This window comes from Beta vulgaris, chromosome 4, assembly GCF_026745355.1.
Source record: "Beta vulgaris subsp. vulgaris cultivar EL10 chromosome 4, EL10.2, whole genome shotgun sequence".
NCBI classification, from domain to species: Eukaryota; Viridiplantae; Streptophyta; class Magnoliopsida; order Caryophyllales; family Amaranthaceae; genus Beta; species Beta vulgaris.
In genome coordinates, this window is record NC_079205.1 from 51,250,778 (window position 1) to 51,273,670 (window position 22,893).

General features: G+C 35.4%; 1 protein-coding gene across 3 annotated transcripts in view; it reads left to right on the forward strand.

Moving 5' to 3' along the window:
* The first annotated feature begins 449 nt into the window (after positions 1-449).
* Positions 450-22,893, forward strand: part of LOC104891041 (sugar transporter ERD6-like 5) — a 36,941-nt gene continuing 14,497 nt past the window's right edge. Inside the window, exons 1-8 of one of the 3 annotated variants that reach the window (XM_048643285.2) lie at positions 450-748; positions 1,764-1,826; positions 9,731-9,820; positions 9,938-9,997; positions 10,923-10,988; positions 12,003-12,068; positions 21,789-21,864; positions 21,944-22,008. In XM_048643285.2, the coding sequence (XP_048499242.1) occupies positions 569-748; positions 1,764-1,826; positions 9,731-9,820; positions 9,938-9,997; positions 10,923-10,988; positions 12,003-12,068; positions 21,789-21,864; positions 21,944-22,008 (666 nt within the window). In that variant the 5' untranslated portion in view covers positions 450-568. The remainder of the gene's footprint in view (positions 749-1,763; positions 1,827-9,730; positions 9,821-9,937; positions 9,998-10,922; positions 10,989-12,002; positions 12,069-21,788; positions 21,865-21,943; positions 22,009-22,893) is intronic. The other 2 variants (XM_010676684.4, XM_048643286.2) reach the window with 2 other exon arrangements.

Here is a 22,893-nt window from a genome sequence, read left to right on the forward strand (position 1 = left end):
AAGATAAATAAAACACTATTTTATATTTCATGAACACTATTTGTTAGTTGCATGAACAATATTTTTAGTTACACGAACACTAGTTTAGTAGCATGAACACTATTTTTTAGCATCGGAATCTTCACGACTACTTTTTGGTTTGACTGACACTTTGCAATTTTCGAGATAACTTTTTTGTTTGACTGACAACTATTTCCTATATATATTGACAGTTTTACCCCTGCTAGATGTTTGCAAACATCTAACAAAAAGAGGTTTATCATTCCTCGATCTAGTAACCTCCACTGGGCACTGACAAACCTAACTTCACAGTCACCCAAAAGATTATAATAAAGAAGAGATAAAGATTGGGCCTCCTGCTAAATGCTAATCGATGGGCCCGAAAATAATCAATGATCTGACAAGGATTTTGCATTGGCTATTTTGCTTATAGCCACAAATGGTACCTAACTCTTTCAAAATGTCCAAACAGTTAAAAAGAATTAACAAATAGTTATATCCATCTTTTTTCCTGAAAAAGAAGAGAAAGTATAGTTCATTTGCTTGTTGTTTGGCAGAAGACAGAAAAATGAAGGAAGAAATAAGAGTCCAACTTCTTTCGAATACTAATGAGGAGAATGTAAGCAATGAGAAGCTGCATAAATTTACTGGAGATTCAGCAATTCATCATACGACGTCGTCTATCACTCCTATGCTACTTTTCTCTGCTTTCATTGCCTTTTTGGGTTCTTTTTCCTTGGGTTATATTGTAAGTTCATTCTTCTATCTTATAATAATGCATTCACTCATTCCATTTGTAAGCAAGCATGCAAATCCAATTATCATAATTTTCGGATTGAGAATTTGAGATCACATGTTTTGATTTATATCTCATCTTTCTTCATTTGGATTTAAGGTTAATAATCCACTAAGAGCGAGAGAGCTACAAGGAAAACGATGTAGTTGGGATTTGATTCCAAGTTTTGGGCACCACCTCCCGAAACTTTAACCAAAACTTTAGCTAGTTTACATCCACAAAAGATCTAATTACTATTAAAATAGTATAAGTGACCATTAATTAGATATACATTAAGAATAATTGATTATAATAATACAACATTTCACCGATTAATTTCTAATAAACCAACCTTTTAATTATTCTTGAATGATGTAACCTTTATACCCTATTTAAAATGATTTAAAATCATCTTAGGCCTTTTTGGTTGTATATAGGAAGTTATTTTTTCCATGTATTTGAAATTCCTAAAAAGTGTAAAATTATGTTTGGTTGATAATGGGAAATAACCCCTAGGTAAGTAACTTCCTCCATTTTGGAGGAAGTAAAACTTCATAGGAAGTGCAAATTCCCATGGTTTTGCCAACCAAACAAGTTCATATACTTCTACTTTCTAGGAATTTGCACTTCCCATGATTTATTTTGTCAACCAAACAAGACCTTAAACATTAACTCTTTCATAGAAGTAGGGACATAGAGAAAAGAAAAAGGAATAATGAAACAAGCTGGAAAGCGAGGCTTACCAAACAAATTGATTATCAACACGTCAAGCCTATTAAAAGCAAATACCCCAAAAGGTTGCATATTTCAACAATAATTGAAATATTGACTTATAAAAATTAATCATAAAAGTTGTATTATTATAATCAATTGTTTTTATACATTATTGATTATTCACTAGAAACTTTAATGTGAATTTGGCTGCGGACAGAGGTGAAAAATTGAAATATATGGTAATTGACTAATATAGTGGATATAAAAATTACAGGTGGCATATACATCACCTGTGCAAGCTGAAGTCATGAAAGAACTTAATCTTTCAACGGCTGAGGTAACTCTTGTTTCTTTCCATATACATATTTTTGAATAAAAGATGGTTACGCGATAAATTATTGAGAGTACGATAACTTTTTTAACTAGATGAATCACTTATATAGAAACTAGTCTTATATGCACGCGATGCGTGCTTTGATTTCAAAACTTGGTACTTTATTATAGATTTTTTTTTTTGCTAAATGCATCTCTTCAAAGTAATCAATTTGTTAATTGCAACCCTTTGATTGCAATCTCTTCAAATTACAACCTCAAATAAACCAAACACTTTTAAAGTTGTTGCAGTCTAAACCCAACGTATCTTCATGCCTTTTGGGTAACAACTTAAAATTGTTTGCTTTATTTGAGGCAGCAATTGAAGATATTGAAATGAAAAGGTTGCAATTAACCAAGTGATCATTTTAAAGGGATACATTTGGCGAAATTATTATATATACTCCATTCGTACTATAACTATGCTTACAATTAAAATGTCAAAGATTAATAGTTAGATGAATTTAGATATATTAATTTGGCAATATAAAAAACTAATAAAGGTTGTGAGTAATTTTTAATATTAATATTGTGTGATTGAATTAAAGAGTATCAAAGGTAGTGAGTGTTTCAAAATTTTCAGGTGAACGTCATGTATACCATATTCTCTTATAAAAAAAAGTGAAGATATTATGTTCGTTTAATTATCTAATGGAAATATTTGACACTACCATTTTTAACTTGTTTTAAATCGCAAGTTCAAATGAGAAATGATTCTTAAATTGTTTTCTTTTGTAACTTTTCTATTCCATTAGATCATTAAGGGTAATTTAGTACTTCCAAATGAGGACACCATCTTCCTCCCCCCTTCCATTATATAATAGAGATAATCGTTTTATATTTATCAGATGAAGTAACATTTTGTTTTATACGAGTCATTTTCATTACATACAAATGATTTGTTTTAGGTAAAAAAGTACCTTTCATTTAGAAATGATCCTAATAGACTTGAAAAGTTATCTATTTTTACTTTGAAATGATACATTTTGGTTAAAAATAAGTAGTCTACAATAAAATTATTGTATACCCAGTGACTTTTTTTTAGGTATAGTCCATTTGTATAGTTCCAATTGAGTAACAAATGAGTAATGAGCTCCAAGATAGTCTCGGGTGCTACAAAACAATTAACATAACTTATACCATACAACTTTGATAAATAATAATTGTAGGCTTGTAGCAAATAGCAATTAGGCATAATTGTTATTACCAATTCTTAAAAGCAGCTTCAATTATAATTTTCAACGAAATTCCAACCAGAAAACGATGACATGACACGCTCTAACAAGTAAAAATTAAATTTGATGTAACACTTATACAAGGATTTTGTGAAAAGTTATTTTATATATTTTTATAGTAGTTAGATTTTAGAATATGTCATACCAAAAACTGGAATAGGGGTTGATTTTTGCAATTGTTGAAAGTAATATGTCTTAGTTGCGCTCTATTTTAAGAAGCTACGAGGGTTAAAAAATCATAATCAATCAAAACTATAAAGGAGTTTGTCATAAAAGCTAAAAAATAGTCTTGGTTGTATGAGTTTATGATAGACTAGAGTGTACAGTTCACCAGGGTATTTGGTAAATAGTCATCGACTCATCGTGGCAATTACGCCTCATTGTTTTAACTTTTTTAAAAGCAGCTCCAATTATTTTTTTTTTCGGTTTTTTCACCAAATACCCCCGACAAATCAAAAAATTCACAATATACCCTTAATGTTTCAACAATTCACCATATACCCTTGACATTTCATTTTTGCGCACCAAATACCCTTTTTTAACGTCCGTTATTTCTCCGTTAGTTTTATTTACGATTTTGCCATTATTAATCCAAAACCCTAATTCTAATCTAACCCTAACCCTAACCCTAACCCTAATCTAACCCTAACCCTAACCCTAATCTTAAACCTAAACCCTCACCCCAAACCCTAACCCACCCTGCCCACCACCCCTCCACCCCCAGGCCCAACCCCCACCCACAGCCGTACTCCCTCCCCCTCCCCTCCACCACCGCATCCCCCCTTCGTCTCCCCTACGTCGCAGCGCCTACCCTCCCCTCCCTCCCACCCCCAACCCCGTACCCCAAAAAATCGAAAGCCACCCCCTTCCCCTCCCCCTCCCTTGTAGTCCAGAAATTCAAAAGCCCCCCCCCCCACCACCACCCTCCCCTTCAATGCTGAAAAAACGCAGACCAAACGACGAGTGGTGTTTTTCAGGGGGGAGTTCTTCAAATTTTTGGGCTACGAGGTGGTGTTTTTCGGGACATTCCGCCATTGTTGAGAGCTTCAAAGGAGGAAAATGAAGATTGAAGCGATAGAAGGGGACTGGGGAATGCGCGTGAACCGTTTCGCGAGAAATCGAAGGGGAAGGATGGCGGCTGAGGAATCGATGGGGATGAGAAGGAGGAAATCGACGGGGAGGAGGGGGAGGAGGAGGAGGAAATCGACGGCGAGGGGTGAGGAGGGGCAGCGGCGGTGGAGTAGGAAATCTACGGGGAGGGGAGGGGTGGGGGCTGTGGCGGTGGAGTAGAGTGGAGGAGGAGGGGTGGGGGCTGAGCTGGATGGGAGGGGGGAGGGTGGGGCTGGGCTGTCACGGGCTTAGGATTATGGGTGTGTTAGGGTTTAGGATTAGGGTTATAATTAGGATTAGAGTTATGTTTAGGGTATTAGGATCTTAGGGTTAGTAGTTAATGGTGGCAATATCGTAAATAAAGCTAACGGTCACTTAACATCCGTTAGAAAAAGGGCATCTGGTGCACAGTTTTGAAAAGTCAGGGGTATATGGTGAATTGTTGAAACATTGAGGGTATATTGTGAATTTTCTGATTTGTTAGGGGTATTTGGTGAAAAAACCATTTTTTTTTTTTTTTGTGATTGGGAAATTAAGTCAGCCCAATGGCTAACCCCTACCAAGGCTACTTGCCTTGTAGGAGCTACCAGCACATTGGCTGGTAAAACATGCAAAGGAAATACCCCAACATAATGTTGGGGGTAAGGATCGAACCCCAGACCTCAAGGATCAGAGGGGAGTGCTCTACCACATGAGCTAGCTCCTCATACTTAATGCAGCTCCAACTATAATTTTCAGTAATCTTCTGTTTGGAAAACGATGATATGATACACTTCAAAAAGTTAAAAAGTATTTTAAATTATTTTAATGTAATCCTTGTAGATTTGGGTATGGGCCGGGCCTGTTCACGGGTTTGGCCAGTGGACTTTGTGCACCGGCGGGCCAGGTTCGAGTCCATGAATGACGGGCCGCGTCGGGCTGGACCTGAAATTTTTAATTTAGTCCACAGCCTGACCCAGACCCAAGCCCACGGGCCGCGCTCGTGCCTAACCTGTTTTTTTTGGCAATTTTAGACTAAAAACAAAGAAAAGGGGCATTCGACCCGCGGGTCGATCCATAGGCGGGATGTGCCAGGATGGGCTGGAAATAAGATTTCTTGATTGTGGTAGTGTAAGTCCTATTGACTATCAATCTAGAAATAATAGCAAACAATAATAGAACAACAAATAACAAAGCAAGAAAAGAACACACAAGAACTTTTACGTGGAAACCCAAGAATTGGGAGAAAAACCACGAATATGCACTAGGAATCGATGAATATTCAAGAAAGATTACAAAATCACTCCAAGAACTCTCTCTATTGCTTTTTCTCTCTCTAATATGTGAATAACGATGAATAATGAATTTAGGGTTACAATAAAAGACGTATTAGAGCTTCTATTTATACTCCCGCATCAAAAACGCGTTTTCCGGACTAAACGTCGAACCGCCCGAGCTGTCCGGGCGAAATTCGCCTGACCGGGCGGGATTTCACTTTTCCAAAACTGCTTGCGCGCCCGACATAAAGTGCTCGGGCGAAATCCGCCCGACCTGCCCGAGCGAGACGCAGAAGAAACAGTTTCGTCAGTTCTTCGTAAAACAGTCATAACTTTCTCGTTTCTGAGCGAAATTGGACATATGACCTATCGTTGGAAAGCTCTCGGAACAAGCTATCACCTCCAATTAAAATCAACTCAAAATAATTTATAGATTAAAAGATATGTGCATTCAAAGTCAGTCTTATGTCCCAAATGATGTTTTCCTTCTACACAACCTCATCTCCACACCCATACACCTCCATGAGCTCCATATCATGCCATATGCCCAACAATCTCCCACTTGGAGATAGGTGTAAGTGAAGAAAACTTTATACCTTCATCATCCTCTCATTCATCTCAACTCCTACACACAACTCCCACTGCAAAAGCAGTCTCTAGTCGTGTCCAAACCATGGCATAGCTCAAGCATCCCATGACAACATATCTCCTCTACACCAAGGAAACTGACATTGAAGTTTGCACCAACTCCAATACAAAAGACATCAAAGTCTACACGACTTTGATTCTTAATGACTAACCTCCAAATCATTGCACCATCACTCCATGAACCTACACACTCTCCTACCGGAGGTCGGATCACCTTAGAGACAAGCACAACCAAATGAAGATCCCTTCCTCTACAACTAAGGAAAAATAACCACTTCCTCTCCAACCAAAGAAGCACATTAAAGTCTCATCAAACTTCAATAAAACAATTACCACCTAAGCCAAAGAAGCTTCTCATTGTTCCAAAAACAAACTCACATTGCTCCCACTCGAACAATACACCCTTTGTTCCACTTAGGATTTCCGGCACTACATGCTTGTGTGCCGTCCTTCACCTTGTGCGCTTACCGGTCAATTTGCCACCGGGATACCGCTCCACCACGGTTCTCATCCCTTAGCCCACTATCGATAGTTTTCCGACCAAACGACACTTTACATGAAGTTCTCATCCCAATTCCGGACCCTTTATGTGCTCCCCATGGTGTAAAGTGTTCCACTCCTTGTCCCACGAGCTATGATCATGCTCCCTTGACAATCTTCCAAGAACCACCATCAAACACAACCTTGTAACCCGATGTAGCAAGTTGGGCTACCGATATCAAGCTTTTCTTCAACCTTGGGATAAATTGACATTCTTCAACTCCAAGAGCCACCATGAGTGAGTTTCACACTCACATCACCTTTCCCCATGACTTCCACTGCCTTGCCATCCGCAAGTAGACCTTTTCAAGTTTTCCGGATTTAAATTCCGAAACAACTCCTTGCATGGTGAGGAATGATGAGAGAACCCGAATCCAAGACCCATGATCCCGAGCACCCAACCAACTCTTCCTGATCATCCATGCTTACCATCAAAGCATCGGAATCGTACTCCGAAATCAAGTTAGTTGATGCATCTTTTCATCATCACTTTCTTGAACCTTCTTTCCCTTTCCCATTCACTTTCTTAGGACAATCTCTCTTTAATGTCCTTCATTACCACACCCCCAATAAGAAACACTAGCCCTGCCTTTTGACTTACTCCAGTCCCCCCTTGACTCCGATTTTTCCTGAAAGTTCCTCCCTTTTCTCCTCCATCTGTATGCTCCAGATGATTCTCCACTCTCCTTTCTTCGAATGCTCTCACTCAAAATCAGATCACGGACAACATCATAAACCAATTTTTCTTTACCAAAGAATTACTAACACAGTTACACAGTTTCCCAGCAGTAGGTAAAGAGGACAACAAAATTAGGGCTTTCACTTCATCCTCAAAGACAATATTAACCGAAGATAACTGACTTATTAATGAATTAAATTCATTAATATGTTCAGCAGCAGAACTACCATATTCATTCTAAACAAAAAACGACGCATCAGATATACCTTATTCATTGCGAGGGCTTCTTTACATATCTGACAGGCTTTGATTAATCCGCCGTTGTTTTGATATCCTTGACATTGAACGCCACAGTCCGAGCCAATGTCAACGCACCACCGCTAGTGCCTGCTATCAGTACCTTCCACTTAGCCTCTCAATTCATCGGCTTTTCAGACAAAGGTTGATAAATTTCTTTGATATAAGATGTCTTCTATTTGCATCTTCCAATATCCAAAATCTGTTCCCATCAAACTTCTCAATTCTAATCTTTGTCCTCCATTGTTAATTATTCTAGATCTAGACAATAAGCCAACCTAGCTCTAATACCACTTGTAAGTCCTATTGACTATCAATCTAGAAATAATAGCAAACAATAATAGAACAACAAATAACAAAGCAAGAAAAGAACACACAAGAACTTTTACGTGGAAACCCAAGAACTGGGAGAAAAACCACGAATATGCACTAGGAATCGATGAATATTCAAGAAAGATTACAAAAGCACTCCAAGAACTCTCTCTATTGCTTTTTCTCTCTCTAATATGTGAATAATGATGAATAATGAATTTAGGGTTACAATAAAAGACGTATTAGGGCTTCTATTTATACTCCCGCATCAAAAACGCGTTTTCCGGACTAAACGCCGAACCGCCCGGGCGAAATCCGCCCGACCGGGCGGAATTTCACTTTTCCAAAACTGCTTGTGCGCCCCACATAAAGTGCCCGGGCGAAATCCGCCCGACCTGCCCAGGCGAGATGCAGAAGAAATAGTTTCGTCAGTTCTTCGTGAAACAGTCATAACTTTCTCGTTTCTCAGCGGAATTGGACATTTGACCTATCGTTGGAAAGCTCTTGGAACAAGCTATCACCTTCAATTTGAATCACCTCAAAATCATTTATATATTAAAAGATATGTGCATTCAAAGTTAGCCTTATGTCCCAAATGACGTTTTCCTTCTACGCAACCTCATCTCCACACCCATACACCTCCATGAGCTCCATATCATGCCATATACCCAACAGGTAGGGCCCACGACCACGTAGTGGACAACGGGTCGGCCCTTGAGCGGGCTCATGCCAGGTCGTGTGCTGGTGCGGCCCATGCCACCTCTAAATCTTTGCAATGATATTTTAAACTCTAGATATTTTATACTATGTATGTTCAAGAATAGTCTGAAAAATTTCTTTTTTTATTTGTCCCAAATTAGTTTGAACATATCCATTTTGATATGGTTCCACTGTTATTTTATTAATTTTTGAACACCCCTTTGGTCCGCACTATATACATCAGTTAAAAAATATCCAACTTTCTTTCATCTTCGATGAATACATATCCCTACTCCTATGGCATCTATTTTTTTATATAAAAGAACATTTGATAACCATATTATATTACAAGTCTACAACGTATCATATTAAACTACATTTCTCAACAAGTGTTCATGTCATCGTTGAAACTTGAAAGTGATAGGGCCTAAATAAAACTACGTGTCTTATTGCAATCTTTACTGTTGAGAAGTTTCATAATATAATAGTGCCTAAACTACAAGTTTCATTTGCAATCTTTATTGGTGAAATTTGACTAGAAACTACTTCCTCCGTTTCATTTCAATCTACACACTTTGACATTTTACACTATTCACAAATTTCACTTTGACCATCATTTGTGATTTATACGCGCATGAAAATATAGTCATGTGGGATCTTGTTAGATTCATCATAACATGTATTTTATTAATATGTACTTTTTATAATTTTTACAAATACAAAACTAAAGATATATGTCCTCAAAGTTTTGCATTGGCATGCTGAAAAGTGTAAGTGTGTAGATTAAAATGAAATGGAGGGAGTATAATTGAGGTTGCATTTCACAGTTGTTGAAAGAAATAGAGCGTAATTGTGCTCTTCTGCTCTAGATTGAGAATTTAAGAGGGTTAAAAAATCAGAATCAATCAAAATTATAAAAGAGTAATTTACCATATTAAAGCAGTCGGAATTCTGGTTAATTTTTAAAGTCTTACAAGTTGATAGTTTGATGCCCAAATTTGAGATTTAACTCCAACTATATTCGAAACTTAATAGAAGTATATATTGAACATTTGTACTCTACAGTATTAGCTTTGAATGTTTTTATGTGCAGTATTCACTATTTGGATCAATGTCTAGTATTGGAGGGGCAATTGGCGCTATCGTATGTGGCAAATTAGCAGATTACCTTGGTCGGAGAAGTGTAAGTTTTTGCACCCAAACCTGAAACCTCTAATAATTCACAATGTCGCAATTCCATTTTTTGTTGTTGTTGTGGACTTGTGGTTGAATCAACTTTGCTTGGCATTTAATAAAACAGGCACTAAAATTGTGTGACTTATTTTACATCTTTGGCTGGTTTGTCATATCAGTGGCGCAGGTTCATTCCTCTCTCTTTTTGATTTAATTCTGTTTATTAGTATTAGAAACTTTAGTCTTCCTCTACTCTATAATTATAAATTTATATACAGAGAGTTTTAAGGTAATTATTAGTGAAAAATGATACATGCAGATGCAGTCTTGAGAAGCTAAAAAGTTAGAGGTGATCATGGACCGGCCCAGGCCGGGTTCGAGCTGGTACGCACCTAAAAAAATTGCCCATTGGTTGAGCTGAGCCGGGCCAAAATTTTGTGACTAAAGCCCGTTGTTTTGGGCCAAAATGATTGGGCTTTTTGGGTCAAAATTGGGTCGGTCCAAAAAAATAGACTAAAAAGTCATTTTCCGCTTGCCCAAAGCTAAAAACATCGGGCCGGGCCGGACTCGATCGCGGGCCAAAATATTCTGCACAAACCCGCCCAAAAACAGGTCGGGCTAGAGTTGATCAGCTCTACTAAAAGTGAAAAAAAATTACGTATTAAGTAAGCACTAATAGCACAAATTGAGGGGTATTTTTTCATAAACTCTAAACTAACGTTCCCTTTATCCCATAATTTTGTTCTCATTTGGAATCATATTTTTTTTGACGCGATCATTTGCAATCTTGGAGACTTGAACTATTAATAAGTAAAGGGAATCTTTTAAATTATTTCCAAAATATAATAAAAAGGGAAATTCCCCTATGGTAATCCTTAAATATGGTTGATTTTTAGTAATAAACTGTTTATTAACTACTGTATTCTTTCTATTACGGATGAAGTATTTAAAAAATACCACAGCTGAGATTTTCTTGCCCCCAATTTTTTGGTCTCCACCAGGAGATTGGTAGCCCAAAATATAATTATGGAATGAGGAAGTAATTTGTTGAAACTTGTATGGTCGAAGTCGCGTTGTGATATAGTTTGCTTTGCTCTTATTTGTTGATGAAGGATGCTTGGTTGCTCGACTTGGGTAGATGCATGTTGGGTTATTCCATGGCCATTTCAGCCTATGTTGTAAGTACACAAATTTTGCAATTCCTTTTTCTTTCTTATCATTCATCAAATTTGATGAGTCTTAGGTCCGGTTCTTTTGAATTTATTTTAGTTGAAGTGAAGTAAACTGAACTAAAAAGGACTGAACTGAACTGAAACAATAATAATAATAATAATAATAATAATAATAATAATAATAATAATAATAAAAATAATGATGATAATAATAATAATTAATATTATTAAAAATTAATATTAATACTAATATTAATAATTATTATATATATATAATAATAATAATTAATAATAATAAATGATGATAATAATAATAAATAATAATAGTAGTAATAAATAATAATAATAATTAATAATAATAATGATAATTAATACTAATGATAATAATTATTATTACTAATAATAATTAACAAATAATAATTAATAATAATAGTAATAATAATAATAATAATAATAATAGTAAAAGTAATTATTATAATTATAATCATAATAATCACAACAATAGTAATAATTAATATTAGTATAAATAATGATAATAATAATAATAATAATAATAATAATTGATGATAATAAATATAATTAATAATAATTGATGATAATAATAATAAATGAATAATTATTATAATAATAGTAAATGATAAACAATAATAATAATAAATATTAATAATAATTAATAATAATCAATAATAAGAATAATAATAATTAATACTAATAATAATAACTATTACAAATAATAATTAATAGTAATAGTAACAAGAATAATTTACAATAATAGTAGTAATAACAATAATAGTAATAACAATAATTATATATTATTGTTATAATAATAATAATAATAATAATAATAATAATAATAATAACAATAATAATAACAATAATAATAATAATAATAATAATAATAATAATAATAATAATAATAATAATAATAATAATAATAATAATACTGAATTTAAGTGAAACTAAGTCCAAAAGAACATGGCTTAATAGTAACTTATGCATATTTGTCATATGCTGTCCCAGGCTCCCATATATGTAGCTGAATTTACACCTAAAGATCTTCGAGGAAGATTTGTATATACACACGTGGTAAGGGATCATAATAAAGATAAGTTCTTGTAAGTACTGCTTTCTTTTTTTTTCACTAGTTTTTTCACTCTAACTTTGACATTATTCATTATATTCACGACACACACCACTTTGATCATGTATTTTTTCTTACTATATGGATTGTATAAACAAAATTATATATAATCAGTTATTGGAAATTTGGAATTGTCTTAATTAAATTTTTTAATATATCAACTTTTCATTATTTTCCTAAATAATCAATTAGAGATATAAATGGTGAAAGTTGTTCAATAACAAATGTAAAATTCAAAGTGAAACAATAAAAAACACGGAAGTAATCTTTTTTAAATCATGAAAGTAGCCTATAAGTATTTAAAGATCATCAAAGTGTAACCTGATTTTTGAAAAACATCAAAATGGATATAGCATAGCGAAATTACATATAATGACATTGTTTTGTGGTCTATAAAAACATTTTAAAGTTTTAACCAGAATTTGAAGACTATAAATTAAGAAATTATATCTTTACTAAACCGCAAGAAAATATTATTACCTTTGTCTATTTTATTTTTCCGTTTTTCTTTTTAGGGTGTATTTTTATTTTTCTCTTCTTAGTTTAACGTTTTCCCTCACAACTACCTCATGTGATTCCAATGACCCATCATTAATTGTTACTCCTTGATTTATTTCCTACTATATTTGGAAAGAACGAAAAAAAAATTACAAAGATGATAACTAGTAATGTACGAGCATTGAGAATAATTGGCTAACCGGCCTGTTTAGGTTGCCTGACACTATTATATATATAGATAATAAAACGGTCTCTACTTAATACAAACTAAGAGTCCAAATAACACTCAAATACCCTAATACACCCCCTCAATCTTTACGAGGTGTAAATACGGATAGATTGGAGCGATGTTTACAAAACAACTCAGAAGAAAGACCCTTAGTAAATACTCCCTCCATCCTCTATTAGTTTACCCCTTTCTTTTGCATAGAGTTTTAGGAGAAATAATATTGTGGGTCATAGAAAGAAAGAGAAACTATTATTTTATATTAAAGTTGAATGTATGTGTAATGAAAAGTGTGTGGTCCCATTCCAAAAACAGCAAAAAAAGAAAGGGGTAAACTAATAAGGGACACCCTTAAAAGAAATACGGGTAAACTAATAGAGGACGGAGGGAGTATATCAGCAACTTGGGACTGTGTCGGAACGTGCTTGACCTGAAGGCCACCTTTAGCAATCATCTTACGAACAAAATGATAATCAACACCAATGTGCTTACTACGATCATGATGAATAGGATTTCCAGTAAGATACATAGCAGACACATTGTCTAGAGTATGGTAGGTCGTCGATGAAATTACCCTAAATCAGCAAACAATTGACGTAGCCAAATTGTTTCGGCTGCAGTGTAGGCCACTAGGCAACAACACGATATTCCATTTCAGTGGAAGACTTAGATACAGTAGGTTGCTTCTTGGAGCGTCAGGAGATCAAATTCTTCCCAAGGAAGACAACATAACCAGTAGTAGAACGCCGACTATCAGGACAACCGGCCCAATCAGCATCAGAATAGGCAATAATCACAGTCGGCGAGCCAATACTGTGAAGAAATGACCCATAATCAGATGTACTATGCAAATACCTGAAAATTCTTTTCACAGCATGAAGGTGAGTAGTACGAGGAGCATGCATAAATTGAGAAACCAAATTAACACCATAGGCAATATCAGGATGAGTCATAGTCAAATATTGCAATGCACCAACCATACTACGATCATCTGTAGGACCAACAAGAAGTTCACCATCTAAGAGAGAGAGGGTGACACGAGAGACAACCGGAGTACGTATGGGTTTGACACTATGAAGATGAAATTTTCGAAGAAGATCAACGACATTTTTGTTTTGGGACAATATTAAACCCTGGGGGTACGTAAAACCTGAATGCCTAAGAAATAATGCAAATCACCCAAATCCTTCATAGCAAACTGAGCGGAGAGAACAGTAATGAATTTTCGAAGCAAGAGAGGGAACTACCACTAAGAACAATATCATCAACAAATAGCAGAAGAATGATAATATGACCTTATATTTGAGAGTGAACATAGAGGTGTCACAACTGCTGCACGTGAAACCAATAGATAAAAGGAAATTGCTGAAACGAGAAAACCAAGCTCGAGGAGCTTGTTTTAAACCATAAATGGATTTTCGCAAACGACACACATGATTAGGGTTCAAAGGATTTTCAAAATCCAGAGGTTGCTGCATATAGACTTCCTCATTGAGAAAACCATAAAGGAAAACATTTTTGACATCAAGTTGATGAATAGGCCATTTAAAAGTGACAGCAATAGTAAGAACTAAGTGAACCCTAGTAGGCTTAATAACGAGATTAAAGGTTTCAAAGTAGTCAATACCTGCTCTACAGTACCATCAGAATTATATTTAATCTTATACACCCACTTACAACCAAGGACGTTTCAATTGTTTTTGCGAGGCACAAGTTCCCAAGTATCATTCTTTATTAATGTCGTGTACTCATCACGCATGGCTTGTTGCCACCGGGAATCTTTAGACGCTTGTTTATAATTAGACGATTCTAAGTTAACAACATCCGTTTTGAGATTCATGAGAGTCTTAAGTTGAACAATTCCATCTTTTAGATGCGTAGTCATATGGTGCACATTAGACGGGTTGACAACTTGAGACGACACACTAGAACGACGACTAGGAGAAGGGACGATGGGAGAAGGGGAAGACACAGGGACTGGTAAGGTGGCGGACGAGGCCTGGATGGAGCCTGGGCTGGCGTGTAGGCAAGGACTACCGAAGGAGATGCAGGCGTGGCCTACGGGCTGACAGAAAATGCCCAGGGACTCGAGAGAGTAGCTACGGATGCAGCAGATAGGGATGGAGACACAACATCATGAGAGATACGAGACACCGCATGAGGCACCAAGCATGGGGAAGTGGGGGGACGCATTGGACACGACTGGACAAGACACACTAAAGGACACTAATGGGAAAACACTAGTCGTGGGAAACCCCAGAAGCAAGGCCGTGAGCTTGGAAGCATGGGCATTCGACGAAGGAGTGGACTGGGAAGACACGATGGAGTGGTAAGGAGATTTACGCTCAAGGAAGAAAACATGTCGACTTATTTAAACTTTTCCAAAAAGCGGATCAAGACATCGATAACCCTTAAAATTTGACGCATAGCCAATAAAAACGCACTGTTTTGACTTAGCTTGTAATTTATTGATTTTAGGGTCTAAAAACAACGGAAAACAAGCACAACCAAAACATTTCAAAATCTCATAGGATGGTGGACGATGAAAAAGTTTGGCAAACGGGGAAACACCCTGCAATGCCTAATAGGAAGACGATTAATCGTATAGAAAGCAGTTTAACACGCATCAACCCAGTATTGAAGTGGCAGATTAAATTGAATAAGCATAGTACGTGCCATTTCAGTAATGGTTCGATGTTTCCTTTCCGCAACACCATTGTGTGCTTGAGTTCTAGCACAAGATTTTCGAAAATAAATACCTGAGTCACATAAGTGTTGCAGTAAAGGTGTGTTATCAAACTCACATCCACTATCACTTTGGAAAAACTTGATTCTAGAATTAAACAAATTTTCAACAAGTTTTTGAAACGCTAGGAAAGTCACATAAACGTCAGATTTCAATCTAAGTGGCTATAGTCAAGAAAAACGCGAGTAATCATCAACAAAAATCACATAATAGTGAAAATACTGATTCGATTTAACTGGCGATTGCCAAAGATCACTATGTATCAAATATAAGGGATAAGGGGCACGGTAAGTCAGAGACTCAAAGGTAAATTATGTATTTTTCCAACTTTTCAATGAATACAATCATCGTGAAAAGTAGAAGTACATGAAATCAAATTGTTTGAGCATAAATTTCCTAAATCTCTAGCAGAGGTATGACCAAGACGGGCGTGCCAAACATCTCCAGACTCCTTACTTGTAATGAAGGCAGGAAAAGACGACTCTGAGTAGACTTGGGAAGACGACTCTAAACATATGATATGAGGCTGAAGAGGATATACACCATTCTTACTGATTCCCCGCAACCAAACCTCCCCCATGGTCTTGTCCTTAACATGAACAGAAGACTCGTCAAAATAAACGACGCAATCATTATCACGACACAACTTGTGAACAGACATCATTTTATGTTTTAATTAGGGAACATGACACACCTTCGATAGTAGAAGGGGGCGTCTAGGGGAGGATAGAGTCACATTTCCTAGTTTATTGATGCATGGGAAGTCTTGTGCCATCACGAACAACAATATAACTCGAACCATTGGAAGGTACAACATTAGATAACTTACCATCCTGAGAGGTCATGTGAGATACAACTCCATAATCCGGATACCAGACGAAGTCGTTTGTTTCACCACCAACATACAGTGCAACTAGGTCATGTGTGACACCATCAGGAGAGGAAGGCACAAAATTGTGATTGAAACGCTAAGGGCAATAGGCTTCTTAATGACCTGAATACCAACACAGACCACAAGAATCTGGGGAAGGAGTAGTAGCTAGATTGTCGTTAGAAGGATTACTCCCTGCTGAAGACAAATCATTAGCAATATAATTACCACAAGAATAATCAAACAATGACTTGTTAGAAAAATTACCCATACCAGTATTTCGACCTGCATTTCCATGACCACCCTCTCCTCCATTGCCACGGCCTCCATTATTATTGCAACCACCTTTGTTACAGTTCTTTCGATTTTTGTTCTTTCCATCCCCTTAACCTTTAGAGTTCGAACCACCCGAGGTAGATGATTGGGACCCTGAAAACCAGACTGAACGACAACTAATGCTAGATGTGTCGTAGGTGTCTCATCGTAAGCACGCATTGCTTGGATGCATTGCTCATGTTGTAACAATTTAGGGCGAAGATCATCAAACGACAAGGACATTTGAAATTGTACCAAAATGGTGACAAGAGCATCATAATCACGATCACGATCCAACGCAGACAAAGTATACTCAACAAGATCATATTGAGACACAGAACACTGAATAGCAGCTAAAGAGTCGACAATAAATTTTATTTCAAGTAAAAAAGCTTCCATAGTTTGCTGTTTAGGTTTCTTCATATGACTCAACCGACCTTTCAATTCCATAGACCGAGCCATACTAGCATGTAAAAGTCGTGACTTTAACCTATTCCAAATCTCCACAAAAGAATGTAATTCATGCACATCAAGCATAACATCACGTGATAATGTAGCATATAACCAAAGTTTTATTTGTTGATCAACACGTAAATACTCGTGAAATTACGGATTAGGAACGGAATTGCCAAGATGATCAACATAATTAGGAGAAGGTATAAAAACAGTACCTTAAACAATGCCAAGTAATTGATGCGTCAACAAAAAAACAAGTAACCTGAATTTTCCATACAAGAAAATCCTTGGGAGTAGTCAGTTTTATCGTGACGAACTGGGTGATATCATTGTTCACAAATTGATTTGCAGAAGTATATTGTTGCATCATAGAAGTGGTGAAAGTTGGCGTTGGAGTGGCAAAGTGATTTGCAGAAGCACCAAAACCGGGCGGAAAACGCCCTAAAGAGCCTCGCAAAGAAGAGGCAGTCGCAAGAGGACTGTTGTGGGCCAACTACTAAGGGGCAAAAACGCCCTAAAAAAGGCCGCCTAGCTGAGGCAGTGTTGCCGTGGTGGCAGCAGAATGATTTAGATACGAAGAGCCAAAGAGAGAAGGAGCATCTTTGAAGAAACTGCTCGACGCAGGCACTGCCGAGGCCATGGGCTACGGTTGGCGTTGCTGGTGGACAGGCGTGAGAGGCCCTATGGTTGTTGTGGGAGCGCCGATGGTGATAGGGACGACCATGGGTGTTAGAGATACGAGATATAATCAGTATCGGAAAATATATGTATGATATATTTTCCATATTGATATTATTAAGAGAAAAATATATTTAGGTTTAATTATGTTAAGATATTATTTAGTGAATAATTTATTGTTATGATAGTATATCTTTTAGGAAGATTGTTTCCTATCTTATGTTACCTTAGGTTTTGTATAAATACTCTACCTATTGATAAATAATATTCAAGCCATACTATTAACCCTTTACACCAAATTTATCATGGTATCAAAAGCAGGTTAGATCTTAAAATAGTCCAAAGAAAATTATATCCTGCCGGTGGGTTGACACATCAATCCCATCGACGGGATTCACAGACACTCATAAAAACATAATCTTTTTTTCCGCTTCCGCAAATCTTGATTTTTTGTAAATTTTTTCCTACAATACACATCAATTAGGCTCCGTGAATTTGGTTTGCCGAATTCTAGCAATGATGACACCTAATTTTTGTTTGTTTGAAGGGAAGTGATGACAACTTATCTAATTTGCCTTGCTCCAAGTCTGTCTTTTATGCCACAAAAGGACTTGCTGCCAATATAATTGGTTTTCTTCTACTTCCTCTGCCTCATTCATTGGCACGTAGTACTTTGATGAATCAACTCATCTATCTTATATTTTAACTTATTCTTGATTACCTTTGATCACATCCAAAATTTCCCTCTTGCTTCATGAAGTAATGTTGCGGGCTGCTATGTTCCAAGTTACAAGGCTTGGTTGGTGTTTTACTTTCTTTTCAAGCACCTAATTTCCTTGGTTTATAACCATAAAATTCCTCCACAAAAAGTTTCAGCTCTCCTGTGTCGTGGGACAGGGATTATTGGTTCTCCTTGTGCCATGAGACAAGGTTTTTAATTGATTTGAGTGTGGTTTGCTCTGAAAAACCAATATTTGATTGGAGCACGTTTTTGCTCAGGAAAAACCAAAATACGACGAGTTCGAGAAGAAGATTTGTTCTCGTTGTAATGTTATATTTGCAGGTTCGAAAAGCATATGTTCCTGTTTGGTTGATGATTGATGGGTTCGAAAAGATGAACGTTCTCATCATTCAAAAAAAAAAATTTGAAGTCGGTGTCACAAGCCCAGTGAATCTCGAATTTCCAATCGCAACATTCGTATTACTATCGTTACGATTGCGGGAGGGTGTTAGAGATACAAAACATAATGAGTATTGGAAAATATATGTATGATATATTTTCCATATTGATATTATTAAGAGAATAATATATTTAGGTTTAATTATGTTAAGAAATTATTTAGTGAATAATTTATGGTTATGATAGTATATCTTTTAGGAAGATTGTTTCCTATCTTATGTTACCTTAGGTTTTGTATAAATAGTCTACCTATTGATGAATAATATTCAAGCCATACTATTAACCCTTTACACCGAGATTTATCATGGTATCAGAGCAAACGATCCTAGCCCATTATGAAATGCAAGATGGAAGGTGTTTAAGATCGGTTTGGAGCATAATAAGCTCAACAATGGCCCCAAGAAGGGGCCCAGTTGACCTCACTTTGGAAGTCCAAAGAGGGCCCAGCGAGGATGTTGTGACTTGTCCAAATTGCAAGATTAAAGGTGGCTCACATGTGAGGGGGAGTGTTAAGAGTAAAGCCCACATGTGAGTTAGGAATAATTGTCCCACATTGAAGAATTAGAAAGAGAATGACTAACATATAGATTGGTGGGTTACTCCATCTATCACCAATTGGTTTTAGGATGGAACCCTGCCAACCTTTATGTGGTCATTCTCTCCTCCGACGTGGGCTTGTATACGGGCCCAATGAAGTTTATCAATGGGAGAAGGAGGCTGCCAGAGAAAAGGAAACCACCGAGGCTCGGTTATTGTGAACCAAGAGAAGAAAGAGAATAGCGGAAGAGAACAAAAAAAATTTCTAAAATTCTAGGCTCGTGATACCATGTATGAGTATTGAGAATAATTGGCTAACCTGTTTGAGTTGCCTTGCACTATTATATAGTAGATTTTTTTTTGCACGCGATGCGTGCTTGAATTTTTTTCCAAACAGAAACTCGATTTTGTTCGGCATAAGAGTCAATATTTGAACATTAGACATACGAAGTATAATTGTTTTTAATTGCAAAATTTGATTGGTTTAGATCCTGTCACTTAAGTCTCTCACCATTCTTTTTGTTTTTTTTTTTTACTTTTCAAAGTTAAATTCTACGAAGAATAGAAATTTTACTGAATTTATTTATGATTTCTAATATTATAATTTTTTAGATGATTTTTGAATTAAGTACAGTACTTCATAAATTGTAAAGAAAGTGGACACTTTGATTTCAACTCAATTTTTTCATAGGTTGTAGTTTGTAAGTGAATTTTTAAGTTTTCTTAAAGTTTCCTCATTTTAGTGATTTGCATAACGCAAATTATACAATTTTATGATTTTAGTTGACTTGTGAGTGATTGTTATAATTAAATTTTTGGTATTTTTGTTTGAAGTCCCCTTGGATTTGTAAGTGAATTTGTAATTTAGAATGGGAAGGGGGTAACATAATCTCTTCATTCGGGGACACCATAGCTCCCCCCTTCCCTTATACTCCCTTCGTCCTCTATTAGTTTACCCGTATTCCTTTTAAGAGTGTCCCTTATTAGTTTACCCCTTTCTTTTTTTTTTGTTGTTTTTGGAATGGGACCACACATTTTTCATCACACATACATTCAACTTTAATATAAATTAATAGTTAATCTTTCTTTTTATGACCCACAACATTATTTCTCCTAAAACTTTGTGCAAAAGAAAGGGGTAAACTAATAGAGGACGGAGGGAGTATAATAGAGATATATTGTACTTTAATTCTTGAATGACATTTTACATAAACCTTTTTACCTTGATAATTAATTGCTATTATATAATAGAAAAAGATAGGTCCAAATATATGTAAAAGTTTCATTACATATAGGAAACACTATAAAAAAGTAATAAAATAATTTTTTTTCTTGTCTAACTTCTAAATTCTAATTTCACTACAAATACAGTACACCTCTATTTTTTTATCATGACCCACCATTAATTGTGAATGGTTCATAATGCTAATTTTAAGTTTTAATAAAGTTTTTTAATTATATATTTGAGTGATTTGCGTATTTTTTTATAACGTGATTTTCTCAATTGTATGAGTGATTTATAAAGTTTCTTCTTTTAAGTGATTTAATTTGTAAGTGAGTGTTGTAAAGTAATTTTCAGTAGTTTTCTTTGAGTGCCAATTTTGATTTTGACATTCCTTTGTTAATTTAGAAAGGGAAGGGGGGCAAAATAGGCATTTCAAAAGAGGACGTCGTTGCTCCCCTTCGCTTATACTACAATAGAGATATAATAGAGATATAGAGAATAAAACAGTCTCTATTAAATACAGACTAAGTCCAAATAATAATCAAATATCCTAATAAGTAACTTGGTCTTTGGTTTAGTTCGTTTTTTTTTTTTTCTCGGCATCGAGGAAACAACCAAACAAGATTTTAGGTAGTTCATTGTTTGTGCTACACTGCTACTTCAGTTTTTTCTAACACCCCTATGTTTGGGTAACGAAAAAATGTGTTCAATACTTTGACGTTTATTAAACACTTTGGTGGTTTTTAAACACTTTATAGACCTTTTTGGCTTTTTATTTTCTTGAGGTGTTAGTGTTATACATCATTATATATAATGGCTATTGGCTAAGACTACTTTGTTGCAAGTTGTTGTTTATACTCTCAATTATTAGATTTGCTTTCTAACAAACCTTTTGTTTGGGTAATTTAACCCGGCTTTACTATCCAATTTTAGTTCATGCTAGCAACAGGATCTTCAGCAGCGTTTCTCATTGGACTAGTAATCACTTGGCGTACTTTAGCTCTCATTGGTATTTTCTGTCTATTCATAAAAAACTAATTTCAGTTTTCTCAATTTCAATATTTAGCTCATTAAACTTTATGTTTCAGGAATTATTCCGAGCCTACTGCAAATTATTGGCTTATTCTTCATTCCAGAATCCCCTAGATGGCTGGTACGAGTATATTACATCAAATCACATAAAAGTGGACTACTAAAATCAGCAGTCAGCACCCTCTTGATTTGAAGAGTGTGATCACACAAAAAAAAAAAAAAAAAAAACAGGGTTGACTTGTTTTTATTGAATTTAAGTTTAGCATAAATTATTAGAATAGCTGGTCTAATTTTAACATAAAATTAGACGAATTTAAGACTGAATTTTTTCAAACAAGTCCATTCTATTTCACTCTAACCCAACATTATCCTAGTCATCCCTTCTCTTCCCCTTACTTTTTTTTTCTTTATTATCGAACTACAACAAATAATTTCAAAAAAAAAAAAAAATAACTCGGTAGTTTTACCGAACAAATTTAATTAGTCACTAAATAGATTAAACTAGTCACTAAATGGATTAAAGAATGTCATCAATGAATAGATTAAACTGGTTACGAAATAAATTAACCTGGTCCCTAAATAGATTAAACTAGTCATTATATTAAAAAAAAGTGGCATGTTCTCCTCTTAATATTGGACTTAGGTCGTGCCTAATTTTAAGTTAAATTAGGCGGTCTCTTACAAGACCAACTATCAGTTTTAGTAAAAGTAAATTTAGTAAAGTTCAATGAATTATAGAAGAAAAATCAATAGAGATTCCATAAAAATAAATACGCATAAGTTTAGTTTAGTAAAAATAAGTTCAATTCTCCATCAAAAATAAATACACATAAGTTTAGTTTAGTAAGAACAAGTTCAATTTAGTAAAAATAGTTTCGGTTAAGTAAAAATGAGTTGATGTCAATATGTCTTTTTTTTTCCTTGACTTAAACTTTTTTGCGACGAACTTAACTTTTTTTTATTGAATTTAGCATTTATTTAGTTGCTAAATATTATCTTATTTTTG